Source organism: Bufo bufo, chromosome 9 (genome assembly GCF_905171765.1).
Source record: "Bufo bufo chromosome 9, aBufBuf1.1, whole genome shotgun sequence".
Classification (NCBI taxonomy): domain Eukaryota; kingdom Metazoa; phylum Chordata; class Amphibia; order Anura; family Bufonidae; genus Bufo; species Bufo bufo.
The window spans coordinates 12,360,835-12,388,077 of record NC_053397.1 but is presented as its reverse complement, the minus strand read 5'-3'; the positions used below and the strand labels follow the sequence as shown (position 1 = coordinate 12,388,077).

The 27,243-nt window shown below is 47.5% G+C and overlaps 1 protein-coding gene across 3 annotated transcripts in view; it reads right to left on the bottom strand.

Annotated features, from left to right (window-relative positions):
* Positions 1–27,243, bottom strand: part of GRIP2 (glutamate receptor interacting protein 2) — a 92,393-nt gene that overhangs the window by 52,977 nt on the left and 12,173 nt on the right. Inside the window, exon 1 of one of the 3 annotated variants that reach the window (XM_040408438.1) lies at positions 7,971–8,054. The exons of the other annotated variants lie outside the window; for them this stretch is intronic. Within the exon in view, the coding sequence (XP_040264372.1) occupies positions 7,971–8,010 (40 nt within the window). The 5' untranslated portion in view covers positions 8,011–8,054. Of the gene's footprint in view, positions 1–7,970; positions 8,055–27,243 lie in introns of those variants that run through there. 3 annotated transcript variants of the gene reach the window in all.

The window sequence follows — 27,243 nt, the reverse complement described above, 5'->3', positions numbered from 1 at the left end:
TGGATGGTCCTTCCGTGAGCACACCATGGGTAGCACCCTTATTGGGACACTATGATTTACTGTAGACCCCTATGGGAAACACTATGGATTAGACGACTCCTATGGTAAAACCATCATTAGAACCTCTATGGGGGGGGGGGATACCATGGATTAGACCACCCCTGTTGGCAAACATCTCTCTCTTTCTCATCAGTAATAAATGAAATTATTAGGAACAATTATTTATTTATTATATATTTTATGCACTTATATAGCGCTACTATATTCCGCAGCGCTTTACAGACATAAGCATCGGACCGTCACCAATGGGGCTCACAATCTAAGGTCCCCATCAGGATGTCTTTGGGGAACACGAGGATGGATTCCAGAATAAGGGATACATGGCCGGCGTCTGAACAGCAGTGATCCAGCACAGAGAATATCAGCGGCTCGTGTAATGTAAACCATCTACGCAGAACTTCCTCCAACCCTCACGGGCACCGGGCCCATCTTTAAATAACCTTGTGGAGCCGAGAACTGCAGCTGAACTATGACAGCTCCGACATTGCTGCCATGCCGAGACCCCCACACCCCGGGCTTCTCTTTGGTCTAAATGTATCCTCACATGATCAGCGGAACAGGGGGCAAACCACATTTTACACAGAGAGAAATTTAACTCCTTCCAGGTCACCTGCACCATAAGGCTACTTTCACACTGGCGTTTTGGCTTTCCGTTTGCAAGATCCGTTCAGGGCTCTCACACGCGGTCCAAAACGGATCAGTTTTGCCCCAACGCATTCTGAATGGAAAAGGATCCGCTCAGAACGCATCAGTTTTCCTCCGATCCGTCTCCATTCCGCTCTGGAGGCCGCCTGCAGCGTTTTGGTGTCCGTCTGACGAAACTGAGCCAAACGGATCCGTCCTCCATTGACTTTCAATGGTGTTCAAGACGGATCCGTCTTGGCTATGTTACAGATAATACAAACGGATCCGTTCTGAACGGATGCAGACGGTTGTGTTATCTGGACGGATCCGCACCAAACGCGAGTGTGGCCTAATACGATGACTTACAGCAAGTGCAAAGAAAATAAAAGGACACCACATCTCCCCCGCCAGTCTCCAGGGCTCAGATGCTGCGGCTCCACACGCCAGTATTTAGCACCGACATCTACAAGTGTCCCCATAGGAGGGAAAAAAACAGCCACTAGGGGGAGCCATTTTGGTTTCCTTCTCCTCCATGCAAGGATGTTCAGAAAGGTTTCATGAATGTAAATCACGTACAATAAATAAATCCCATAATGGAGGGAAGTTCTTAAATAAAGGGAATTAAGGAGGCAGCTTCTTGTCTGTGCAATCCTCAGATCCCGATCACAAAGCCGCCATATAACCACAGTGCCAATCATTTGTGGAATATAATTGGTTTAAAGGAAGTGGTGGAGCCCCCACTGAGAAATGCTAATTTACTAAAAATGGTCTCGCTAAGCAAATATTAGAGAGAATTCAGCTTCTCCAAAGCTAATAACCCAGAAGAGATATATATATAATGATATAGGTTTATGTATTGAGAGAGAAATTATATAACCTGGGCATCTATGTAATTATATATGTACAGCTGGTATAACCTGGGCATCTATGTAATTATATATGTACAGCCGGTATAAGTTATACATCTTCTTGTATATAGTGATATGGAGCATGCTGGTATAACCTGGGCATCTCCTGTATATAATTATATATGTACAGCTGGTATAACCTGGGCATCTCCTGTATATAATTATATATGTACAGCTGGTATAAGTTATATATCTTCTTCTATATAGTGATATGGACCATGCTGGTATAACCTGGGCATCTCCTGTATATAATTATATATGTACAGCTGCAATAACCTGGGTATCTCCTGTATATAATTATATATGTACAGCTGGTATAAGTTATACATCTTCTTGTATATAGTGATATGGAGCATGCTGGTATAACCTGGGTATCTCCTGTATATAAGGATATATGTACAGCTGGTATAACCTGGGCATCTCCTGTATATAATTATATAGGTACAGCTGGTATAAGTTATACATCTTCTTGTATATAGTGATATGGAGCATGCTGGTATAACCTGGGTATCTCCAGTATATAATTATATATATATATATGTACAGCTGGTATAAGTTATACATCTTCTTGTATATAGTGATATGGAGCATGCTGGTATAACCTGGGTATCTCCTGTATATAAGGATATATGTACAGCTGGTATAACCTGGGCATCTCCTGTATATAATTATATAGGTACAGCTGGTATAAGTTATACATCTTCTTGTATATAGTGATATGGAGCATGCTGGTATAACCTGGGCATCTCCTGTATATAATTATATATGTACAGCTGGTATAACCTGGGTATCTCCTGTATATAATTATATATGTACGGCTGGTATAACCTGGGTATCTCCTGTATATAATTATATATGTACAGCTGGTATAAGTTATACATCTTCTTGTATATAGTGATATGGACCATGCCGGTATAACCTGGGCATCTCCTGTATATAATTATATATGTACAGCTGGTATAACCTGGGTATCTCCTGTATATAATTATATATGTACGGCTGGTATAACCTGGGTATCTCCTGTATATAATTATATATGTACAGCTGGTATAAGTTATATATCTTCTTGTATATAGTGATATGGAGCATGCTGGTATAACCTGGGTATCTCCTGTATATAATTATATATGTACAGCTGGTATAAGTTATACATCTTCTTGTATATAGTGATATGGAGCATGCTGCAATAACCTGGGCATCTGTGCCGTAGCTAATACGAGCCCCTCTTTACAGGCGGATTACATAAAGCAGCAGATGTACAAATTCACCTTGAGCGTCAATTATCTCTTTCAGCCGAGGTTGTTATAACAAGAACAGGAGCATGAAAATGGTTTTTCCGCTCTCGAGAATTGGCTCGATGCGTTTCCTGTATTATACGCCGATTGCTGTAACGCGACTTGGGAAGAGTTAACACAATTTAGTTCATAAATCTAGGACATTATATATTTTTGCTTGAATTATGCAAATCTCAAAATTCTGCTCACAGACCCGGATTATCCCAGTACCTGCTCTGTGCTAAGAGGCTGCAAATAGGAGTCAGAAGAGAGTGCAAATACCGTATGTGACATTTACCAGGCTGGGAAACGCCAAGGTGCGGGAACCTGCGGCGAGCGCCCGTCCGTGTGAGATTACTGCAATGTTACCAGAAAAAAAAAAAAACATTTTTATTGTAGAAGAGACCAGATCCAGGCGCGCTGGCGCATTTCAGGATGTTTTGTGGCACTGAAATCTCACAAAACAGTTCTAAAACACATCCGCCATACTGTGTGACTGTACGGGGTGTGAATACACGGGCGCCATACTGTGTGACTGTACCGGGTGTGAATACACGGGCGCCATACTGTGTGACTGTACCGGGTGTGAATACACGGGCGCCATACTGTGTGACTGTACCGGGTGTGAATACACGGGCGCCATACTGTGTGACTGTACCGGGTGTGAATACACGGGCGCCATACTGTGTGACTGTACGGGGTGTGAATACATGGGTGCCATACTGTGTGACTGTATGGGGTGTGAATACACGGGCGCCATACTGTGCGACTGTACGGGGTGTGAATACACGGGCGCCATACTGTGCGACTGTACGGGGTGTGAATACACGGGCGCCATACTGTGTGACTGTACGGGGTGTGAATACACGGGCGCCATACTGTGTTACTGTACGGGGTGTGAATACATGGGTGCCATACTGTGTGACTGTACGGGGTGTGAATATAACTGTCACGGGGTGTGAATACATGGGCGCCATACTGTCACGGGGTGTGAATACATGGGCGCCATACTGTGTGACTGTACGGGGTGTGAATATACGGGCGCCATACTGTGCGACTGTACGGGGTGGGAATACACGGGCTCCATACTGTGCGACTGTGCTGCCATATAACTGTACGGGGTGTGAATACATGGGCGCCATACCGAAGGATACAAAAATACATTCATACAAGCATTGCTGCCGTATAGGTGGGTGTGACTAGGGGTGAACACATAGCGGCACATTTTAGACACCGGTCTTAATAATCCTTGCACTGGCGGTGGATGGCGCCCGCCTCCCCCATCTCTGCCAGAAATAAGTCTAATTTAGCAGTATTTCAGATTAGTTAATGACCCCCATAGTTTCTATAGCGGAGGGTGTGGATACATAGAGTCATTTACTAACAGAAATTTGCCTATTTTTGGCGCAGATTGCGGCACAAAGGTTATTTACACTGCAATCTCCAACTATTCCCTGCTCAGGTCAGGTCTAAAAAAGTGGGTGTGGCCTGGGCTGAGAAAGGGGCGGGCCCGTCTCATTCATCATTCTCTACACCTGTACTGGGAGAAGAAAATGGTCTAAATTTAAGCCAGCAAGAAAGCTGGTGTAGGTTTAGACCGGCGGTGGATGCACCAAAGTTCTGTAGAGGCTGGCGCGGCTCCACCGCCAGTGCACGGGATTATTAAGACCGGCGTCTAAAACGCAGGTCTTAATAAATGACCCAAATAGTTTCCATATTGGAGGGTGAAGATACTTGCCTGCCATATTGGAGGGTGAAGATACATAGCTGCCATATTGGAGGGTGAAGATACATAGCTGCCATATTGGAGGGTGAAGATACATAGCTGCCATATTGGAGGGTGAAGATACATAGCTGCCATATTGGAGGGTGAAGATACATAGCTGCCATATTGGAGGGTGAAGATACATAGCTGCCATATTGGAGGGTGTGGATACTTGCCTGCCATATTGGAGGGTGAAGATACATAGCTGCCATATTGGAGGGTGAAGATACATAGCTGCCATATTGGAGCGTGAAGATACATAGCTGCCATATTGGAGGGTGAAGATACATAGCTGCCATATTGGAGGGTGAAGATACATAGCTGCCATATTGGAGGGTGAAGATACATAGCTGCCATATTGGAGGGTGTGGATACTTGCCTGCCATATTGGAGGGTGAAGATACATAGCTGCCATATTGGAGGGTGAAGATACATAGCTGCCATATTGGAGGGTGTGGATACTTGCCTGCCATATTGGAGGGTGAAGATACATAGCTGCCATATTGGAGGGTGAAGATACATAGCTGCCATATTTTTTAAGTATATATTTTTTATGTTATCTGGTGACTTCCTCCGCCGATCAGCTCATTACTAGGAGGTTCTCACATCTGCAATATTCGGCGCTTTGCATCATTGCTGTCATTAGCGCCGCGGATGAGACGTTTCCCTCCTGTAAGTGACAGAGGACGGCGGACGGGTCTGCGAACTGCGTACGAATGATAAAAATCACTCATCAGCTCTGATCTAATTGCCCATTAACCCTGCGCCTTTCACCCGATGTAATGGTTCACTATGGTTATAAGGTCGACATTCACACCGCTCCTCCTCTGATTATTGTGCTGGGCGGTCAGGATCAGGGCGCCATTAATATTGGGGGGGGCGGGGGGGCTACGGGACCCTGCAGAATAAGGCTCTGGCCCCGGGCAGAGGGTTCAGGAGAAACGAGGGGGATCTGATTGTGTGCATCAGTCGTCTCTACATGAGGCACTATAGCTTATACAACTACAACCCCCAGCATGATATGGGCTGGAGTGAAGCTGCAATGTAAAGCATGGGGGAGCAGATGATTAACTGCAGCCAGGACTGGGGACTGTGATGTACAATCCATAATATATTTAGTTGTACAGTCAGATTTTGCAATCGTCACGTTAGCGGGCAGAGTAATTTGCATTCTCTCTCTTTAGGATGATCCGGGACCGGACGTAACGAGGTCCTGGATGTGTCCGGTTATAATTAATATGGATATAACCAAATGGAGGAGCAGCGACCAGAAAAAACGTATTGAATAGGTTTCTGTGTGGCTGTGAGCGGAGGATGGAGCAAGTGGAATGTGGGGGAGGGGGGGGGGGCGGCATTCAGCATGGGTAATGTAAACATTTATGGGGGTCAGTATACAGACATATAGGAAACCAGGTCAGGAATGCACGTACATTAATCAGCGGGGGAGGGGATGCACAGAGACCTGTATATATCTGTAAAATTTACTGGTCATTGTTACAAAGCTATCCGCCATGCTGCACCTTTCCACATCTTTTCCTTCGTCAGGTATATGGCACTTTCTAGCTCAGACTGATTTTGTCCCCTTCTTACCATCGAGGGTGAAAGAACAGGACCCGCAAGAGCAAGAAAGGGACGAAATCAGCCTGAGGCCTCGTGCACACGACCGTATGTATTTTGCGGTCTGCAAAAAGGGGATCCGCAAAAAATACAGATGACGTCCGTGTGCATTCCGTATTTTGCGGAACGGAACAGCTGGCACCTAATAGACCAGCCCTATCCTTAACCGTAATGCGGACAATAATAGGACATGTTCGTATTTCCGCTCCGGAAAGAAATAGGACATACGGAAACGGAATGCTTATGGAGTAACTTCCGGTTTTTTTGCAGACCCATTAAAATGAATGGTTCCGTATACGGTCCGGAAAGAAAATACATTGGGTGCATGAGGCCTGAGGGTCACCCCCGAAATCCTAGGCCCTCCTTTCTCGAGACGGGGGGGCCACATTTGGTTTTCTCCAGGGCCCCCTCCTCTCCCATGCCTACACCCTTGCCCTCATCATATGGAAGCGCTCCCTCCTATCCTGCACCTACACTCCAGGAATCTCCTGCAGCAAAATCTTGTGAACTTCATAACCGAAAACGGCAGCGAGCTTTCCACAGATCCTGAGCGGCGCGCAGACACACACTGTAGATACACACTGCAGCTCTGCCTCTGTGTCAGTCTCGACTGCATTTATGGCATTCAATTCATGAACCGTTAATTTTTGCTATAGATTCAGCTCTGACAGATAAAGGGGGCTGCGTTGCAGCGAAGGGCAGCTCCTCTACGTATTGCATGACCCCCTCCCATCAGGTGTAGACTGTAAGCTCTTGGGCACAGGGACCTCCATCCTTAATTTTTTCATGATCTTTCTATGTTGTCAGTCTCATGAGACAGACCCCAGGCCGTGCTGCCCCTATACCCTGCACTGTACCCCTCCGCCCGAAACATTCCTCTTCTAGCTCCAATATCTGGATCTCGGAAAGCTGGGTTACAGCTCACACCCAGCTTTCCCAGAGACCTGAATGGCATTTTTTCCCACAGATGTCCATCAGCACAGTCAGGCTGATATGCCATTCAGGAACATAGGAAAGCTGGATGACGCTGCCATTACAGCCCCACAGCGCGAAAATCACTCCGCTTTCCTAGAGTCCTGATCTACTGAGCTATGTCTATGGGCCTGACGGATGTAGAACTGTCTAACCAGGTAACGTGCCCCTCAGAAGAAGCGGAAACCGGATGAAGAGGCAGCATTGGTAGTCACCCAGCTTTTCCAGGTTCCCCCACTGATCAGCTTCTCATGGGGGACGACGACATAGAGCAGACGATATAATAAAATATTTAGAATTTCTCTCAATTTCTGCACAACCAAACCCCTCACATTCCCAGAATACCAGCTGCACCGTGACAAACCCCTCAAAGACATAGCAGAGCTCAACTACACCACGCACTGCTACCGGTCACTGGAAGGCGCTGCCCGGGTGCAAACGACTCAACCCTATTCCTGACCATGACAGTCACAAATACTAGTTAGGCATCTACCCTGACCAAGGCAGAAAGGTTGGTTGGTGCCCCCTGTGGCACTTGGCACTACCCCCGTCAGCCCCCCTAGATATGCTCTCTAGCTAATCAAATCAGCTCTGCTACATCTGCAGACAGTCCTCACATTTGCAAAGTTTATATCGATTGAGGCATGGCAATAATGCCTACTGGATGGCACAGGGCACAGACTGGCATGAGTCAGTAGGGTTCTGCCTAATACCCCAAGAGCGCAGAAGAGAGAAGAGAGATCCACTCACCAAAATCTGAGTGCAGATCCTTCCTGAGCCCACAGAGCATGTCTGCTGGAGAGCTGCACACCGCACACAGCCCGTGCCGCCTGCTCTGCCCCTAGCCCTGCTCCCACTGGCACATCCCACATAGCAGAGCAGACGCCGCGCTCCGCACTGATTGGATGGCACAGGGCAGCTCAACTTTTCCCAGCAATATAAAATCCTCACATTTCTCAGCTTTGGCAGCACCGGGTTCGATGCCAACCAGGGCACCATCTCCACAATCCATACCGGGCTTCCATGTGTTTGCCAATCATCCTCCCAAAGACCAAAAATGCACTTAACGCTTCCTAAGAAAATGGCGCTACGTGCCAAGCACAGGACCACGGGTTGGCGGAGGGTCACAGTGGCACAGCGCCGATTGCAATCCAGGTTTTTCTAGAATTGTTTCTTTATGTGAAAAAATATATATAAAAATAAAATAAAAAATCACAAGAAAAATACCCAATTTTGAATCATATTACCGGTGCGTGACCCTGATCGGACCAAATACGCGTGCCCACGCCCCGAGCAGCTCCCTCTCCCATCGCATGAATGCGATTCCTGTTGGCTACAATGTGTCACCGGGATTTTTCAGTATTTTGCAGTCCTCAAAAAACTGATCCGCAAAAAAATACGGATGACATCCGTGTGCATTCCGTTTTTTGCGGAACAGAACAGCTGGTCCCTGATAGAACAGTCCTATCCTTGTCCGTTATGCGGACAATAAGGGTCTATTCACACGTCCGCAATTTCGTTCCGCATTTTGCGGAACGGAATTGTGGACCCATTCATTTCTATGGGACAGCACAATGTGCTGCCCGGATCCTGAATTGTGGATCCGCACTTCCGGGTCCGCAATTCTGTTCCCGAAAAAATAGAACATGTCCTAAATGCGGAACGAAATTGTGGACGAATAGGACATGTTCTATCTTTGAACGGAACAGAAAAAACGGAAATGGAAGGCATACGTAGTACCTTCCGTTTTTTTGCGGATCCATTGAAATGAATGGTTCCGTATACGGTCAGTATACGGAACACAAAAAAACAATGTAAACGGGAAAAAAAAAAACCTTTGTGTGCAACAGGCCTGAATGTAAGCCAAATGGACACGATGACGAAAGGTGTAGTCCAGAATTAGGGTCCATTCACACGTCCGCAAATGAGTCCGCATCCATTCCGCAATATCGGGAACGGGTGCGGACCCATGCATTCTCAATGGGGCAGAACGGGATGCGGAGAGCACACTATGTGCTCTCCGCATCCGCATTTCCGAAGCGCGTCCCCGAACTTCCGGGCTTTGGTCCCGAACTTCCGGGACGCGGCTCCGCAAAAAAATAGAACATGTCCTATTCTTGTCTGCAATTGCGGACAAAAATAGGCATTTCAATGGGTGGTGCCGGCCGGGTGTGTTGCGAATCTGCAATTTGCGGATCAGCAATACACTACGGACGTGTGAATGGACCCTTAGAAAAACATGGCTGCCTTCTTCCATAAACAGCGCCACACCTGTCCAGAGGTGGAGTCTGGAATTGCAGCTCAGCTCTGCTGAAATGAATGGAGATGAGCAACCTGTGGGGAAGTGCGGCGCTGTTTTCAGAAGAAGGCAGCCATGTTTTTCTTCATCCTGGAGAACCTGCATGCGGTATGCGGCCCCAGAGGTGAAGGTTAATCTCGTTACCCCCATAATGTGAGTGAATTAGATTGGGCAGAACTTGCTTTAAGGCCTCATGCACACAAACGTATTTTCTTTCCGTGTCTGTTCCGGGGGTTTTTTGCGGACCATATGCGGAACCATTCACTTCAATAGGTCCGCAAAAAAAAACGGAAGTTACTGCGTGTGCATTCCATTTCCATAGGTCTGTATTTCCGTTCCGCAAAAAAATAAAACATGTCCCATTATTGTCCGCATTACGGACAAGGATAGGACTGTTCTATTAGGGGCCGACCGTTCCGTTCCGCAAAATGCGGAATGCACACGGATGTCATCCGTATTTTTTGCGGACCTCAAAATACATACGGTCGTGTGCATGAGCCCTAATTGTGTGTGGAGGAATTAAATTAGGTGTTTGTCAGGGCATGCTGGGAGTAGTAGTTGGAGATCAATGCTGGATTATCTAATAGTAAAAATGATGACGTAAGGGGCAGAGGCAGGGCGGTTAATATGGCCGACGTCTGCTGGTGTCAGTCACGCGGGCGCAGCTGTTGCGCCGCACATACGGCTGGATAGATAGAAACAGTTGTTTGATGTAACTGAGATCTGAGGCGCGGAGAATGTGACTCAGCCGAGTGTATGGAAGCAAAAGGCCGGATATCTGGGCAGGTCCGGTCGGCACACACAGGGTTAACAGCATAAATATTCCCCGAAGAAAAGCTTCCAAAATTCTTTCTTTTGCAAACCTTGTGTCTTCTGCTCCATTCACAGCCAGAGCTGCATTTAACATTCTGCTGATTTTCTGTTACCAGACAGAAGTGCATTATGGGAGCTCATGATCCCCCAGATCCCGCGATTGACAGCAGGTCACCGCCAGAAGGTTGTTTGTGGTATTGCAGCCTAGGCCCATTCACGTCAACCTGAGCCGAGCTGCAATACCAGACACAACCTTTAGACGGGGGGGGGGGGGATCCGTTTAAGAAAGCAGCCGCGTTTTTTTTAAACTGGGAAATGCCTTTAACTCTAAAGCCAACAACGACTGCATGATGGGAGTTGTAGTTCCCTACAAGTACAATCCATAGGCTGTAAATATACAATATGATGCCGTTTCCCTGTCTCAATAGACAGCTCTTATTATGCTCCTGTCTATGGACCCTGTATGGAGGCACCATGGGTCCCCGTGGGCCCATAATCCAGAGCTGTAGGTGCTATATGTTCCTCTAGGGGTGAACACCTCCGTAATACGGCATCTGATGGGACACATCACAATAGTCTCATCGATTGTTTTTCTGCTTTGTCTATGACTCTAAAATGTTACATTTTTCATTTTGGCCACTAGAGGTCAGCAGTGGAGACATCTCACTTTACAGCTCGCTGCTTCTCAAAATAGAATTAAGGCTAGTTTCACACTAGCGGCAGGGGAGTCCGGCAGGGGAGTCCGGCGGGTGAACAGCCTGTCGGATCCGTCCTGCCGCTAGTTCACCTGTGCCCCCGGACTGCCGCTCCGTCCCCATGGACTATAATGGGGGCGGGGGTGGAGTTCCGACGGCAGCCGGACTAAAAGTACTGCATGTCATACTTTTAGTCCGGCTGCCTCTCGCCGTGCGCTGCCGCTGGAACTCCGCCCCCATTATAGTCCATGGGGACGGAGCGGCAGTCCGGGGGAACACATGAACTAGCGGCAGGACGGATCCGACAGGCTGTTCACCCGCCGGAAAAGCCTGCCGGACTCCCCTGCCGCTAGTGTGAAAGTACCCTAAGGCCTCTTGCACACGACCGCAAGTCTTTTTCAGTATTTTGTGGTCTGCAAAAAACGGATCCGCAAAAAATACAGATGACATCCGTCTGCATTCCGTTTTTTGCAGGAAGATCTGTCCCCTAATAGAGCAGTACTATCCTTGTCTGTAATGCGGACAATAATAGGACATGTTCTATCTTTGAACGGAAAAACAGAAATATGGAAACGGAATGCATACGAGTACCTTCCGTTTTTTTTTTGCGGACCCTTTGAAATGAATGGTTCCAAATATGGATCGCAAAAAACTGAGACCTAAGGCTTCATGCACACAAACGTATTTTCTTTCTGTGTCTGTTCCGTTTTTTTTTTTCCGGAACGTATACGGAACCATTAATTTCAATGCATTCCGTTTCCGTATGTCCGTATTTCCGTTCCGCAAAAAAATAGAACATGTCCTATTATTGTCGGCATTACAGACAAGGATAGGACTGTTCTATATGGGGCCAGCTGTTCCGTTCCTCAAAAGACGGAATGCACACAAAGTCATCTGTATTTTTTTCAGGTCGTGTGCATGAGGCCTAAAGGGAATGTGTATTATCATTTTATATTGCTCCAATGCACCTAAAATAAAAATATAAAGCAAAATTTGCTAATGGTCTTGATAAAAAACCAACCTCCTCCCGTATTAGGTGCATCTCCAGGTCACAGGCTAGAAGCAAACCCGTCTGATCCTGAAACCCCTCGGCCTCCTCTTTTTACTAAATTAAAACTATAGATCAGTGGTCACCAGCCTGTGGCTCTCCAGCCGTTACAAAACTACAACTCCCAACATGCCATGACAGCCCTAGTCAGAGCATACTGGGAGTTGCAGTTTTGCAGCTGGAAAGCCACAGGCTGAAGACTCCTGTTGTAGACGGTAGATAAGGAGGTATCAGACTGCACACAGGTGGCCGTATGACATGCGCCACCATCAATCCCAGTAAGGTTACCAGGGATAATGGGAGTGGAGTCCAGTAGCGACATCAGTGAGGCGTAAGGCTGCGAGTTTCTCCTCCCACTGTAATAGAAACTACAACTCCCAGAATCCTCCTTTCACCTCTATGGCAGTTACAAGAACAGTGGAGTAAGTGTGCATGATGGGAGTTGTAGTTTCCCAGCAGCTGGAGTGCTGAAGGTTGCTGATCCCTGGTCTACCTTGTTACACAAACACTGAATATTTCTAATCTCAGGAAGTAAATTCCCCCTTAAAGAGGTACACCGTCACTTTATGATCAGTGGGGGTCCGACCTCTGAGACCCCCACCAATCCCGAGAATGACTGTGTCCCCTTCACTGTTTTCTCCTGAAGAGCCGTAGTCCTCTGCACGGCCGGGGGCCGGGACAACACTTCACAGAGAAAACTCAGAAAGGGGAAGGGGCTGGAATTCGGCACTGCGGCCCCTTCATGCTCAGGATCATGGGGTTAGAGTGGTTTGACCCCCAATAATCAGAGAATATCCTAGCAATATGTATATAAAGGGCCTAACACTTCAAGCAGCAAAATGGAGTACGACACAGATATTGTCCTTGAGGTGGCGCTGCGTTTCAGACGTCCGTATGACAACCCGCTTTTTGTCTCCGTTGAAGCCGTCCGGGATTTGATTGGAAATGGGTCATCAGAAAATCCATTGCTTAATTCAAGTTTTTATGTTCAAGATACTTAATAAAATGTTGGCGATTTGTTTCCTCGTTGTTTTATGTCACCATATAAAAAAACTGCAATTTTCACTCTTAGGCCTCATGCACACGACCGTTGTGTGCACCCGTGGCCGTTGTGCCGTTTTCCGTTTTTTTTTCGCGGACCCATTGACTTTCAATGGGTCCGTGGAAAAATCGGAAAATGCACCGTTTTGCAGCCGCATCCGTGATCCGTGTTTCCTGGCCGTGAAAAAAATATGACCTGTCCTATTTTTTTCACGGCCAACGGTTCACGGACCCATTCAAGTCAATGGGTCCGTGAAAGAACACGGATGCACACAAGATTGGCATCCGTGTCCGTGATCCGTGGCCGTAGTTTAGTTTTTATACAGACGGATCCGAAGATCCGTCTGCATAAAAGCTTTTTCAAAGCTGAGTTTTCACTTCGTGAAAACTCAGAACCGACAGTATATTCTAACACAGAAGCGTTCCCATGGTGATGGGGACGCTTCTAGTTAGAATACACTACAAACTGTGTACAAGACTGCCCCCTGCTGCCTGGCAGCACCCGATCTCTTACAGGGGGCCTTCATCAGCACAATTAACCCCTTCAGGTGCGGCACCTGAAAGGGTTAATTGTACTATCATATCCCCCTGTAAGAGATCAGGGCTGCCAGGCAGCAGGGGGCAGACCCTCCCCCCCCCTCCCCAGTTTGAATATCATTGGTGGCCAGTGCGGCCCCCCCCCCCTCCCTCTATTGTAATAATTCGTTGGTGGCACAGTGTGCGCCCCCCCCCTTCCTCCCTCTATTGTAATAAATCGTTGGTGGCACAGTGTGCGCCCCCCATTGCCCCCCCCCTCTATAGCATTAACAACGTTGGTGGCCAGTGTGCAGCCTCCCATCTCCCCCCCCCTCCCCCCCATCATCATTGGTGGCAGCGGAGTTCCGATCGGAGTCCCAGTTTATTCGCTGGGGCTCCGATCGGTAACCATGGCAACCAGGACGCTACTACAGTCCTCGTTGCCATGGTTACTTAGCAATAGTACAATAGTAGAACTTGTAGAAGATTAATACTTACCTGCTGCTGCGATGTTCGTGTCCGGCCGGGAGCTCCACCTACTGGTAAGTGACAGTGACAGGTCTGTGCGGCGCATTGCTAAATGAACCGTCACTTACCAGTAGGAGGAGCTCCCGGCCGGACACGAACATCACAGCTCCCAGGTAAGTATGAATCTTGTACTATTGCTAGTAACCCGCTGCCACCAATGATCGGGGGGGGGGGGGGGGGGCGCAAGATGGGTGGCCGCACACTGGCCACCAATGTTGAAAATGCTATAGAGGGAGGGGGGCCAATGATTGCCACCAACGATTTATTACAATAGAGGGAGGAAGGGGGGGGGGGGCGCACACTGTGCCACCAACGAATTATTACAATAGAGGGAGGAAGGGGGGGGGAGGCGGGGGGGGGGGGCACACTGTGCCACCAACGAATTATTACAATAGAGGGAGGAAGGGGGGGGGCGCACACTGTGCCACCAACGATTTATTACAATGGAGGAAGGGGGGGGGGCCGCACTGGCCACCAATGATATTCAAACTGGGGAGGGGGGGGGGGGTCTGCCCCCTGCTGCCTGGCAGCCCTGATCTCTTACAGGGGGATATGATAGTACAATTAACCCCTTCAGGTGCGGCACCTGAGGGGTTAATTGTGCTGATCACGGCCCCCTGTAAGAGATCGGATGCTGCTAGGCAGCAGGGTGCAGTCATGTACACAGTTTGTAGTATATTCTAACTAGAAGCGTCCCCATCACCATGGGAACGCCTCTGTGTTAGAATATACTGTCGGAAATGAGGTTTCACGATCTAACTCATATCCGACAGTATATTCTAACATAGAGGCGTTCCCATGGTGATGGGGACGCTTCAAGTTAAAATATACCATCGGATTGGAGAAAACTCCGATCTGATGGTATAAAAGGGACTCCGGACTTTACATTGAAAGTCAATGGGGACGGATCCGTTTGAAATGGCACCATATTGTGTCAACGTCAAACGGATCCGTCCCCATTGACTTGCATTGTAATTCAGGACGGATCCGTTTGGCTCCGCACGGCCAGGCGGACACCAAAATGACTTTTTTTTCATGTCCGTGGATCCGCCAAAAATCAAGGAAGACCCACGGACGAAAAAACGGTCACGGATCACGGACCTACGGACCCTGTTTTTGCGGACCGTGAAAAAAAACGTTCGTGTGCATGAGGCCTTAGTCTCACAATACCTTTTCTGCAGAGATCACATCTCAGGAGTCATCTCATTATCATCACAGGCCGGATTACAATGACTAGTAAAACCTATACATAACAAAATCCACCATTCACCAGTAGGTGAAATCACAAGTCACATCCTCCCCCTCCTTGCACAATGACCACTAAGCTTTACAACAGACTGGCGCCTACTGTTCTTTACTAATCACTTTTCAGAAGTGATCTCACTATCATCACAGGCAAGATTACAATGCCGAGCATCACCTGTATATGGATAACACAGCATCCACCATTTATAGTAAATTAAGCTTACCCCCTCTCCCTCCCTGTACAATGACCACTAAGCTTTACAATAAAATGACACCTACTGTTTCTCAGAGGTCCTCTCCTTGTCATCACAGGCAGGATTACAATGACAGTAACACATACAGATAGCAGGATCCACCCTTCACAATAAGAAATGTCACATCTCACCTCCTCCCCCTCCCTACACAATGGCCACCTAGTATCATAATAGACTGGCACTGATTACTTCTCAGAACTCAACTCATCATCATCACAAACTGTATTACAGTGACTGGCAAACTTTACAAGTTACAGTGGGAGAGGTCACAGCTTATCTACTCCCCCTCCTTGCACAATGACCTCTGCACAGGTCGCAGAGCATGTGCACAATACTTTCCCAAAGAAGTCAATGTGGCTGCTGTAGAGCAAATCTTGGATAGCGGTTTACTGCAGCCAAGGCAAGATGGCCGCCTTTATAATCATATACAAAAAAAATAAAAAAATAAAAAAAAAGGAGTAGAAAAAATATGTGTAAAAAATATAGACAAGCCCTACGTTCCTTTTAAGAAGTTTGGGCCTCCTTTCCCGGGAAGTGTCTGCCACTCACTTTGAAGGACAGCTGTTGCCCAGGGTAGAAGTGCTCCATACATTACGGTGCCTCCTATTGCATTAGAAGAGTCAATTAATCGGTAAAGCATCGAGCGCGCCTCCCACCATCCTCTGATGTTTTTCAAAACTCATTAATTTGCTGCTTATTGAATTTTAGGTGAAAAAAAAAGCTACTTTACAAGGACTAAATCACTTCTTCCTGCAGCGGGCACTGATGGAACAGACGACAGATGAGAGTGCAGCTGCCAGGGGGGGCAGAGCAGTGACCAGGTGCCTTGTGGTCAGAGCGCGGGTTCTCTCACCGAGAGAAACGTTCTCAGTGTTTAGAGGTCAGTGACAAGGACAAAAAAATAAATAAATCACATATTGAATAATAGTCCCTAAGTATACTTTATTCTGGAAAGCTGTGGCTGTGTGCGCTATGCAAACGACTCCCACAGACCTGTAAGAGACTGCATGCAGTACTTCCTGTCGCCACCAGATGGTGGTCTATGGCATATATAAAAATAAACCACTATCAACATTTACTGGGCCTTATGAATACAGATTGCTCTAATCATGCACAGAAACACTGTGAAAGGGTTAAAGAAGCAAAATAAAACAGTCATCGTTACAATAATGTTTTATACAGCGATACCTCGGAGGCGACCACCCAAAATGGTCTTCTAGAGGGGTGGTCTTTTCAAGGAAGGCAGACATTGTACATAGGGTATATCAGATTTGATAATCTATCATGGACTGCCATCGGTGGGGAAACCCAGCACCAGAAAGCGGGGACGTCTGGCAGCTTCCTCACTCAGAAAACTACAATCAGCTCCGCGCCAAAAACCGAAAACAATCAAATCTATTCCATTTATTTTTCCCCCGGAGGAAAGTCGGGCTTCATACAGAGAGAAATGACTCCGACCCCGGGAGACAGAATGTCTTTTGTGCAAGAAAATTACCAGACATCGTTATAAACAGGAAAAATAGACTCCGAGCGAAAAGGAAACGCTCGACACCTCGAAATCTGTCAGCGGAGGGATGGCGCCGACACACGGAGAGGAAAGAAAGGGTTAATCGCATACACACTGCAGAATCACATCTGTATAAAGCATCAATAAGACAAACCTTTCCCCGACACAGCTGAGGGGTCGTTACAATGTATCAGTCCATCTAAGGATCATCACTGCAGTACTGGATGTGGATAGATTTGTGCTTTTGATGTGGTTAGCTCACAGAGCAGTTCCTACACTGAAACACTGTAACAAGTCCTCAGTTGTGTGAAAGTAGGACTAGATGAGGAGAGGTTGCCATTCTACAGATTTCTTCACACTGGGTTTCATGTATTTAAAAAAAAAAAATCTGTCAGTGAATGACCATCAGGTGGAGCCATACTATGTCAGTAACTGAACACCAGGTGGAGCCATACTATGTAAGTAACTGAACACCAGGTGGAGCCATACTATGTCAGTAACTGAACACCAGGGAGAGCCATACTATGTCAGTAACTGAACACCAGGTGGCGCCATACTATGTAAGTAACTGAACACCAGGTGGAGCCATACTATGTCAGTAACTGAACACCAGGTGGCGCCATACTATGTCAGTAACTGAACACCAGGTGGAGCCATACTATGTCAGTAACTGAACACCAGGTGGAGCCATACTATGTCAGTAACTGAACACCAGGTGGAGCCATACTATGTCAGTAACTGAACACCAGGTGGAGCCATACTATGTCAGTAACTGAACACCAGGTGGAGCCATACTATGTCAGTAACTGAACACCAGGTGGAGCCATGCTATGTCAGTAACTGAACACCAGGTGGAGCCATACTATGTCAGTAACTGAACACCAGGTGGAGTCATACTATGTAAGTAACTGAACACCAGGTGGAGCCATACTATGTAAGTAACTGAACACCAGGTGGAGCCATACTATGTCAGTAACTGAACACCAGGTGGAGCCATACTATGTCAGTAACTGAACACCAGGTGGAGCCATGCTATGTCAGTAACTGAACACCAGGTGGAGCCATACTATGTCAGTAACTGAACACCAGGTGGAGTCATACTATGTAAGTAACTGAACACCAGGTGGAGCCATACCATGTAAGTAACTGAACACCAGATGGCGCCATACTATGTAAGTAACTGAACACCAGGTGGAGCCATACCATGTAAGTAACTGAACACCAGATGGAGCCATACTATGTCAGTAACTGAACACCAGGTGGAGCCATACTATGTAAGTAACTGAACACCAGGTGGAGCCATACCATGTAAGTAACTGAACACCAGGTGGCGCCATACAATGTAAGCAACTGAACACCAGGTGGAGCCATACTATGTCAGTAACTGAACACCAGGTGGAGCCATACTATGTAAGTAACTGAACACCAGGTGGAGCCATACCATGTAAGTAACTGAACACCAGGTGGCGCCATACTATGAGTTGTCAGAACTGTTCACTGGATGTATGGAAATGGCAAATATGTTTCACTTTTATTATCTATACTGTGAATAAAGAATGTAATGTTGGGAGAGACCTTTTAACTTGTACACAGAGTAGACCACCCCCCCCCCCCTCCCAGTTTGCAGCCTATGAGATAACCTTGTTTTAAACAGCTTAAGGCCTCCTGCACACGATAGTATTTTTTCACGGTCTGCAAAACGGGGTTCTGTTTTTCCGTGACCGTTTTTTCGTCCGTGGGTCTTCCTTGATTTTTGGAGGATCCACGGACATGATAAAAAAAGTCGTTTTGGTGTCCGCCTGGCCGCGCGGAGCCAAACGGATCCGTCCTGAATTACAATGCAAGTCAATGGGGACGGATCCGTTTGACGTTGACACAATATGGCGCAATTTCAAACGGATCCGTCCCCCATTGACTTTCAATGTAAAGTCAGGAGTTAATATACCATAGGATCGGAGTTTTCTCCAATCCGATGGTATATTTTAATTTGAAGCGTCCCCATCACCATGGGAACGCCTCTATGTTAGAATATACCATCGGATTTGAGTTAGATCGTGAAACTCAGATCCGACAGTATATTCTAACACAGAGGCTCCCATGGTGATGGGGACGCTTCAAGTTAGAATATACTGAGAACTGTGTACATGACTGCCCCCTGCTGCCTGGCAGCACCCGATCTCTTACAGGGGGCTGTGTTTCGCACAATTAACCCCTCAGGTGCTGCACCTGAAGGGGTTAATTGTGCATATCATAGCCCCCTATAAGAGATCAGGGGCTGCCAGGCAGCAAGGGGCAGACCCCCCTCCCTCCCCAGTTTTAATTTCATTGGTGGCCAGTGCGGCCCCCCCCCCTCCCTCTATTGTATTATTTTCATTGGTGGCACAGTGTGCGGCCCCCCCCCCTCTATTGTATTATCATTGGTGGCCAGTGTGCGCCCCCCCCCTATTGTATTAATATCATTGGTGGCCAGTGTGCGGCCAGGCCCTCTCCCCCGCATCATTGGTGGCAGCGGAGAGTTAGAAGCATCATACTTACCTGCTGCGATGTCTGTGACCGGCCGGGAGCTCCTCCTACTGGTAAGTGACAGGTCTGTGCGGCGCATTGCTTAATGACCTGTCACTTACCAGTAGGAGGAGCTCCCGGCCGGTCACAGACATCGCAGCTGGCAGGTAAGTATGATGCTTCTAACTCTCCGCTGCCACCAATGATGGGGGGGGGGGGGGCGGGGGTGGCCGCACACTGGCCACCAATGATAATACAATAGAGGGAGGGGGGCCGGGGGGGCCGCACACTGTGCCACCAATGAAAATAATACAATAGAGGGAGGGGGCGGGGGAGGGGCCGCACACTGTGCCACCAATGAAAATAATACAATAGAGGGAGGGGGGCGGGGGGCCGCACTGGCCACCAATGAAATTAAAACTGGGGAGGGAGGGGGGTCTGCCCCCTGCTGCCTGGCAGCCCCTGATCTCTTATAGGGGGGCTATGATATGCACAATTAACCCCTTCAGGTGCAGCACCTGAGGGGTTAATTGTGCGGATCACAGCCCCCTGTAAGAGATCGGGTGCTGCCAGGCAGCAGGGGGCAGTCATGTACACAGTTCTCAGTATATTCTAACTAGAAGCGTCCCCATCACTATGGGAACGCCTCTGTGTTAGAATATACTGTCGGATTTGAGTTTTCACGAAGTGAAAACTCAGCTCTGAAAAAGCTTTCATACAGACGGATCTTCGGATCCGTCTGTATGAAAGTAACCTACGGCCACGGATCAAGGACGCGGATGCCAATCTTGTGTGCATCCGTGTTCTTTCATGGACCCATTGACTTGAATGGGTCCGTGAACCGTTGTCCGTCAAAAAAATAGGACAGGTCATATTTTTTTGACGGACAGGAAACACGGATCACGGATGCAAAACGGATCACGGATGCAATCCGCGAAAAAAACAAAACGGAAATTGGCACAACGGCCACGGATGCACACAACGGTCGTGTGCATGAGGCCTAACAAACAAGGAATGCTGGGACGTGTAGTTCAATAGTGACATCAGTGAGGGAGGAAGTTTTATTAGACAGGGATGTAGCTGCTGCAGCCTAGGACGTAAGGATACAGAAAGACGGGAAACCCATGGGATTTATAACAAACTTCGGGGGAGATTTTTTACAGACTGGCATTTTACGATGCTGGACAAAGCGCAGTCCTCGTCATATATAGGTGCCAGGTCTGACAGGCCATGCGCCAGAAGGAAATCTACGGACGACCTGAGCTGCCACAGATTTCTGCTCTCAGTTGTGCCTCAAAAGAAGTGGAAATGAAGATAAATGTATCAGGCCCACTTGGCCCTCCCCTTTTAAAAAAGTGGTGAGGGCAGCGCAAAAACAGGGCAGCGCAAAAACTCCACTTGCAACAAATTATGTTTAAAAAGTCGTAAACACAGCGAGGCACATTTACTAAAGTGTCCACACCTGTTTTTAGTCTAAAAAAAGCAGTTTTAGACAGTCTTATTTTGTTAGTTGCATTCACTACTGAAATTGCGCCTGTTTTCGTTCGACTGTTTAGATTTTTTTAGACTAAGGCCTCTTGCACACGACCGTATGCCCTCCGAGATATACAGTCCGTGAGCGGGCCATATGTCCTGGAGCGGCATTGATCGTGCGCACGGGAGCACACGGCATTATAGATTACAATGATGCTGTGCACGTCGGGCCATATGATCTTATAAGTGCGGGACAATAGCCCCGTGGGCCGCCCAATGTGCACAGCATCATTGTAATCTATAATGCTGTGTGCTCCCGATCAATGCCGCTCTGGGACATATGGCCCGCTCACCTACCGTAGGTCTCGGAGGGCATACGGTCGTGTGCAAGGGCCCTAATTCAGAAGTTTTCAAACTTTTGGGACTTTCCTAAATTTGTTGCAAAAACGGTCTAATTTCTCCTCCACCCCAGGCTGGTGCCTTTTTTTTTTTTTCTGTTTTCAGTGATTGAGATTTACATATTTTTTTTGCATTTTCCTGGAAACGTGAATTTTCTCTGCAAAGACTTTTTTCATGTGTAAATAAATTAGACCAGTGTAAGTGAATATGAACCTGCCCTACTGAAGAACAACCACCAGGGGGCAGAGTCTAATCCATCAGTGGCTGTGCGACTTTTAATAAATGGTCTAATTTTATTGCCAAAAACAGGTGAACGTCATAAATGTGCCCCCCTTTGTTTGCAACTTTTTTTACGCCAAAAGTGGCGCATGGAGATAATATATCTCCCCCAAAGTTGTGCCAATAAATGACCGGCGGTGGCGTCCGTGACCGGATTACTTCTGTAGGAAGAGTCCATTATCTGGACAGGGGGGGGAGGGGGGGAGAGGACTGTAAATATGTATGAATGTGAATACAGAATACTTTAGCTTGGGGAGGGGAAGGGGCATCAGTTTTAGAAGCTGCTCACTTAATACGTCTCAGAATTTAGAGAAAAAAACCCCCTAAAGACAGTTTAATAACAGGCCTGTCACGCTAATCAGAAGAGATTTCTTAATTACACATGCACGGGGCTGACATGTTCCCGTCACGAGCTGCGGAGGCATAACAGCCGAGAACAATAAGACAAGCGCGACTTAACCCCTTCAGATCCAGTGGCTGCAAAACCACCCTGGCGACAAAGGGTTAATGGGTTAAAACCAGCAAAAGGTTCACGTCGCCGCCACGTCCCGGAAGGTGGAAAAAGGGGGCAACGTCTGCATGAAGCGAGATTCGACGGCCACAATGCTGGGGCTTGTAATTCTGCAGAAGCATATTGGGACTTGTAGTTCTCTCCGGCAGCAGAAGAGGGGTTGACATTTTTTTTTTTTTAAGGAGCCATTCACTTTTAGGTTTTCAAGATCTCTGCTTGCTGTCAGAAAATAAGAGCATAGCTGTTTAGACCTAGCTGCAGGTTGCAACAGTGAAACAGCATAGACCTGGTCTACCAGTAACACATGCGATGGTCGGGGCAAGAGTTTATTCTCTGAGCTCTATTCACTGACGGCAGGCAGAGCTCTTGAAAATGCAGAGGGACTGAAGCACAAAGTATATTACAAGCAGTGGATCGTGCAACTAAATGAGGCCTGAGGACCCCTTTAATATTCCAATAATACATGTGACTTGGGCAACAATTTAAAGGGATTCTCCACCCAAATTTGCTTCAACAAAAATCTTATTAAAGTGACAGTGAATGATGGATAAACGGGTGGGCGAGGTCCCGGCAGGCTTCAGGACCTCGGTATACAGGTAAACTGGTTGCTAAGGACAAGTTGCCTGACAACCTCATATATAAAGGTTGTAGCTGTATCCATAGCAACTAGCCTTCCTATTCAATTGAAAGGCAGATTGGCACTGGGCAGCAGTGGAAAGGGAGAAGGGGGCAGATTTTGATTATGACTGCCCCCCCCGGGGGCAGCGATGGACGCAGATGCTGACAGCGCTGTGGAATGGGTTGGAGATATATAAGCAACAGAATTGAAATCAATAAAGAGATAGAAGCACCCCGAAATGTTACTGGTGCTATACCCGGCGACTACCACTAGAGGGCAGGATAATGCTACCGGCGGTAGATTTGCAGCAATGATCTCGATGACCCATTTTTAATGATTTTTCTTGCTTCGACTGCGCAGAATGCAGAGGCAGAAGATTTTATATCTACAAATAAACCGCCGGCCTCGGCTTCCAGGAAATTAAATCGAATGCAGTTGAACTCAATGGCTTAATATCTCCATAATCGAGACGGGACTCGGGGGGGACTCATCGCTACATTAGCCATTCACTGGGTTCAGAGCGTAAAGGTGCATCAGGAGGCGCGCTCACCCCCCGGCAGACACAGACCCCAGGGCTGCACTGGTACCTGGGCATCAGCGTTACTTGCTTTACTCTGCATCGTGGTATAGAACGGATTCTCTACCTGTTCAAAAGTATACACCCCCCCCCCCCCCCGCCGCCAAGTATCGGGTTCAGACACTGCAATCACATCTAAGTGTACAGTCATCCAGCAGGGTCATACTATAGGGCTCAGTGACCTGGCACCGTGATAAGGGGGGGGGGGGGGGGCACCAATCCAAAAAAAGTCATGCTCACAGCTGTCACTTTGAAGAGGGAACCTCTAGAGCAGGGATGGCCCACTTGCGGCCCTCCAGCTGTTGCAAAACTACAACTCCCAGCATGCAAAGACTGTCTACAGCTATCAGCCTACAGCAGGGCATGGTGGGAGTTGTAGCTTTACAACAGCTGGAGAGCCGCGGGTTGGCCATCCCTGCTCTAGAAACACCGAGAACCAGTCGGACTTAAAGGGGTATTCCAGTAAGAACAGGTTGTTATCTCCAATTCATAACTGTTAGAAAGGTGGGGGTCCAACTACTGGGACCCCTCCCTCCGATCACGACACAAGACCCCCCCACCTATCCTATGTCTAGTGCATAAGCTTTTTTTACTGGAATGCCCCTTTAAGTTTCTGGGCAAGATGCAAAATTTACAACAGGGCTCCTTCACCTGCCGTATGCCGTACTGGTGTCCTCTTATATGGTCTTTTGGCATCTCAAGCACAAGAACTTAGAGATGACCGCCACCAGTGGTCAACCAAAGTGTGCAGAATGGGACAACTGATTACTGAAGGGCATATGGCACTGCACTGTACACACCGCCTCTGAAATTAAGGCCAGGAACAAGGCCCTGAGCTTCATGGATTTGGAGATCGACGGTACTCAGAGCCAGGAACTTACTTTCGGCAGGGCCCACAGTTGGTTGGACTGGCGTAAAGTTGACTCTAGATCCAACTCTAAAGTTTGGTGGAGAAGGAATGGCGATCTTGGGTCTGTTCTTCATGGACCGAGGCTCTCAGATCAATTAAAATTCTCTAGCTCCACTCCTGTTCCAGTAAACGATGCCCTGGGGGTCCAATGAGGCGTCTTAAACATGTTTTGGCATTGGAAGAACCTGACCAAATCCTGATCTCAACTTGACCAACATTTCTTCAATGAAATAAATGGTATAGAAGTGGCTGAGTTTATCCAGAGGAGAGGGGTCGATCCAGGAAAGTGTCTTTATTGCTGGGTGCAAGTAACGTCAACGCGTTTCGGGACAAGCCCAGTCCAATTTGCAAGACCAACACCACACATGGTCTGAACCTTCTCTAGATGTTTGTGAGCTAGACATCCGCATGAACATCACTAGGGCTGAGTGGAGGGGATCCTTGAAGCCATGTCCCAAAAACCCTTGACCCAACTCCATCATGTACCTACGGAGGTGATGCTGGGTGGGGGAGGAGGGCGATATTGACTACAACCCTAGACTGTTACCAGAAGTGTCCACTGTTCTTTAATTTAGATCTCCCCTCTCCGCACGTTCCCCCCCCCATCTGTCCTCTTCAGTTTACCAAGTATCTGTCGGCCGGATGTCTTAACTGACTTTGAACGGCGGAAAATCAGCATGAATTAGCGGTGAGCGCACCGTCAGGCCCGAGCGCCGCTCCGCTCTCTGTGTAATGAAGTTTGGCAGAAAGGCAGAAAAAAAATCTGCGGTAAATTATGTGTTTGCTTTTTCTATTTCCAACAATCAGAAATGACACAAACTGAACTGGAGGAAAAGTCTCGGAAAGAACGTCGAGTTTCATTTCAGAAGACGCGTAAAAATAATGAGATGCTAATAAAAAAATTTAAGAAAAAATTCCCTTTTTCTAACGGAGGTCCAACAACACGCGGAGAAAAGACCGCTGCGTTCTCCCCCTTGTTACAAAAATAAGAAGGTCCAGGCCTTAACCCCAGCTTCAATGGAGAAGTGAATGAACGTGGCCGCTCACCACTGACACAAGTGGAAAGCATTTACGTGGGGGTTTTTTCTGCGCAAATTGTCATGTGGAAAAACCGCAGTACCAGAGACGTGTATGACATCTGACAAATCTCATGCACACTTTGCTTTTACGTTCTGTGCAGAAGCTGACTCTGCAGCATGTCCGTTTGGTTTGGCTTTTGTGCAGATTTCACCCGTTTCAATTAAAGGCTGATATCTGCTGCAAATCCGCAACAAAACCTGCAAATAACACAAGGGTTTTGGTGCAGATTTAATGCGGAAATGCACAGAAAACCCCACAGAGAAGTGTGCGGAAAAACCTGCTGTGCGGTAATCTAAGGCCCCTTTCCCACACATCCGACTCACAGCGTAAGTATGCAGCAGCTCCCGTCCTGACCTCCCAGCACCGACGGGGTCGCATAGCACTATATTGATTTATGATGCTATGTAACCCTTAGGCTACGTCTACACGACGACATAAGTCGCGCGACAATTTTTATAATGATAGTCTAATGGTGTTGCACTGCGACGCAACAGTCGCAGAAAAATCCATCTCAAATGGATTTTCTGCGACTGTTGCGTCGCAGTCGCAGCATGTTGCAGTGCGACACCATAGACTGCCATTATAAAAATTGTTGCGCGACATTAGTGCAACAAAATGTCACGGGACTTATGTCGTCGTGTAGACGTAGCCTAAGGGTTACATAGCATCATAAATCAATGTAGTGCTATGCGACCCCGTCGGTGCTGGGAGGTCAGGACGGGAGCTGCTGCATACTTACGCTGCGAGTCAGATGTGTGGGACTCGCTCGTCTGAAAGGGGCCTTAGGGTAGCTGCACACATAGCGGAATACACATGGTTTTTCTGCACAGAATCCCGTGTAGAAAAACCACTGCGTATTACTGCACCAGCAATGTGCATGGGATTAAACAGATCTCATGTACACTTTACAGAATTTCTTTTTCCGCGTGAAAATTTACCTGCATTGCGGATTACCAAATCCGAGGCATGTCAATTATTTTTGCAGTTTTAGCTGCGGATCTCACCCTTTTACAATGAAGCGTGAGATCTGCGGAAAAAACGCATCAGGTCCGGACCAAAAATTGCGATTAGAATTTGTGATGTTTGGTGCAGGAAAACCCATAAGTCAGGATTCTTTGTTTTGAAATTTGCATTAGTGTACAGGTACCCTTAGGCCTCTTTCACACGAGCGTGGCGGATTGGCTCCGGATGCGTTCACCATTTTGCAAGCAAGTTCAGTCAGTTTTGTCTGCGATTGCGTTCAGTTGTTGAGTTTTTTCCGTGCGGGTGCAATGCATTTTTCATGTGCGTAATAAAAAAACTGAAGGTTCACAAACAACATCTCTCAGCAACCATCAGTGAAAAACGCATCGCATCCGCAACTGCTTGCGGATCCAGTGAAGCCCCATTCACTTCTATGGGGCCAGGGCTGCGTGAAGAATGCAGACTATAGAACATGCTGCGATTTTCACGCAACGCAGAACTGACGAGTGAAAAAAAATAAACGCTCATGTACACAGAACCATTGAAATGAATGGGTCAGGGTTCAGTGCGGGTGCAATGCGTTCACCTCACGCATTGCACCCGCGCGGGAAAACTCGCTTGTGTGAAAGGGGCCTTAGGGTAAGTGCACGTGATGCACATGGTAACCGCAGTGACACCAGCAGAGCGCATGAGATTAGACAAACGTCAGGTGTACTCTGCTTTGGTCTTGTGTGCAGAAATTGACCTGCTGTGCAGATTTTAAA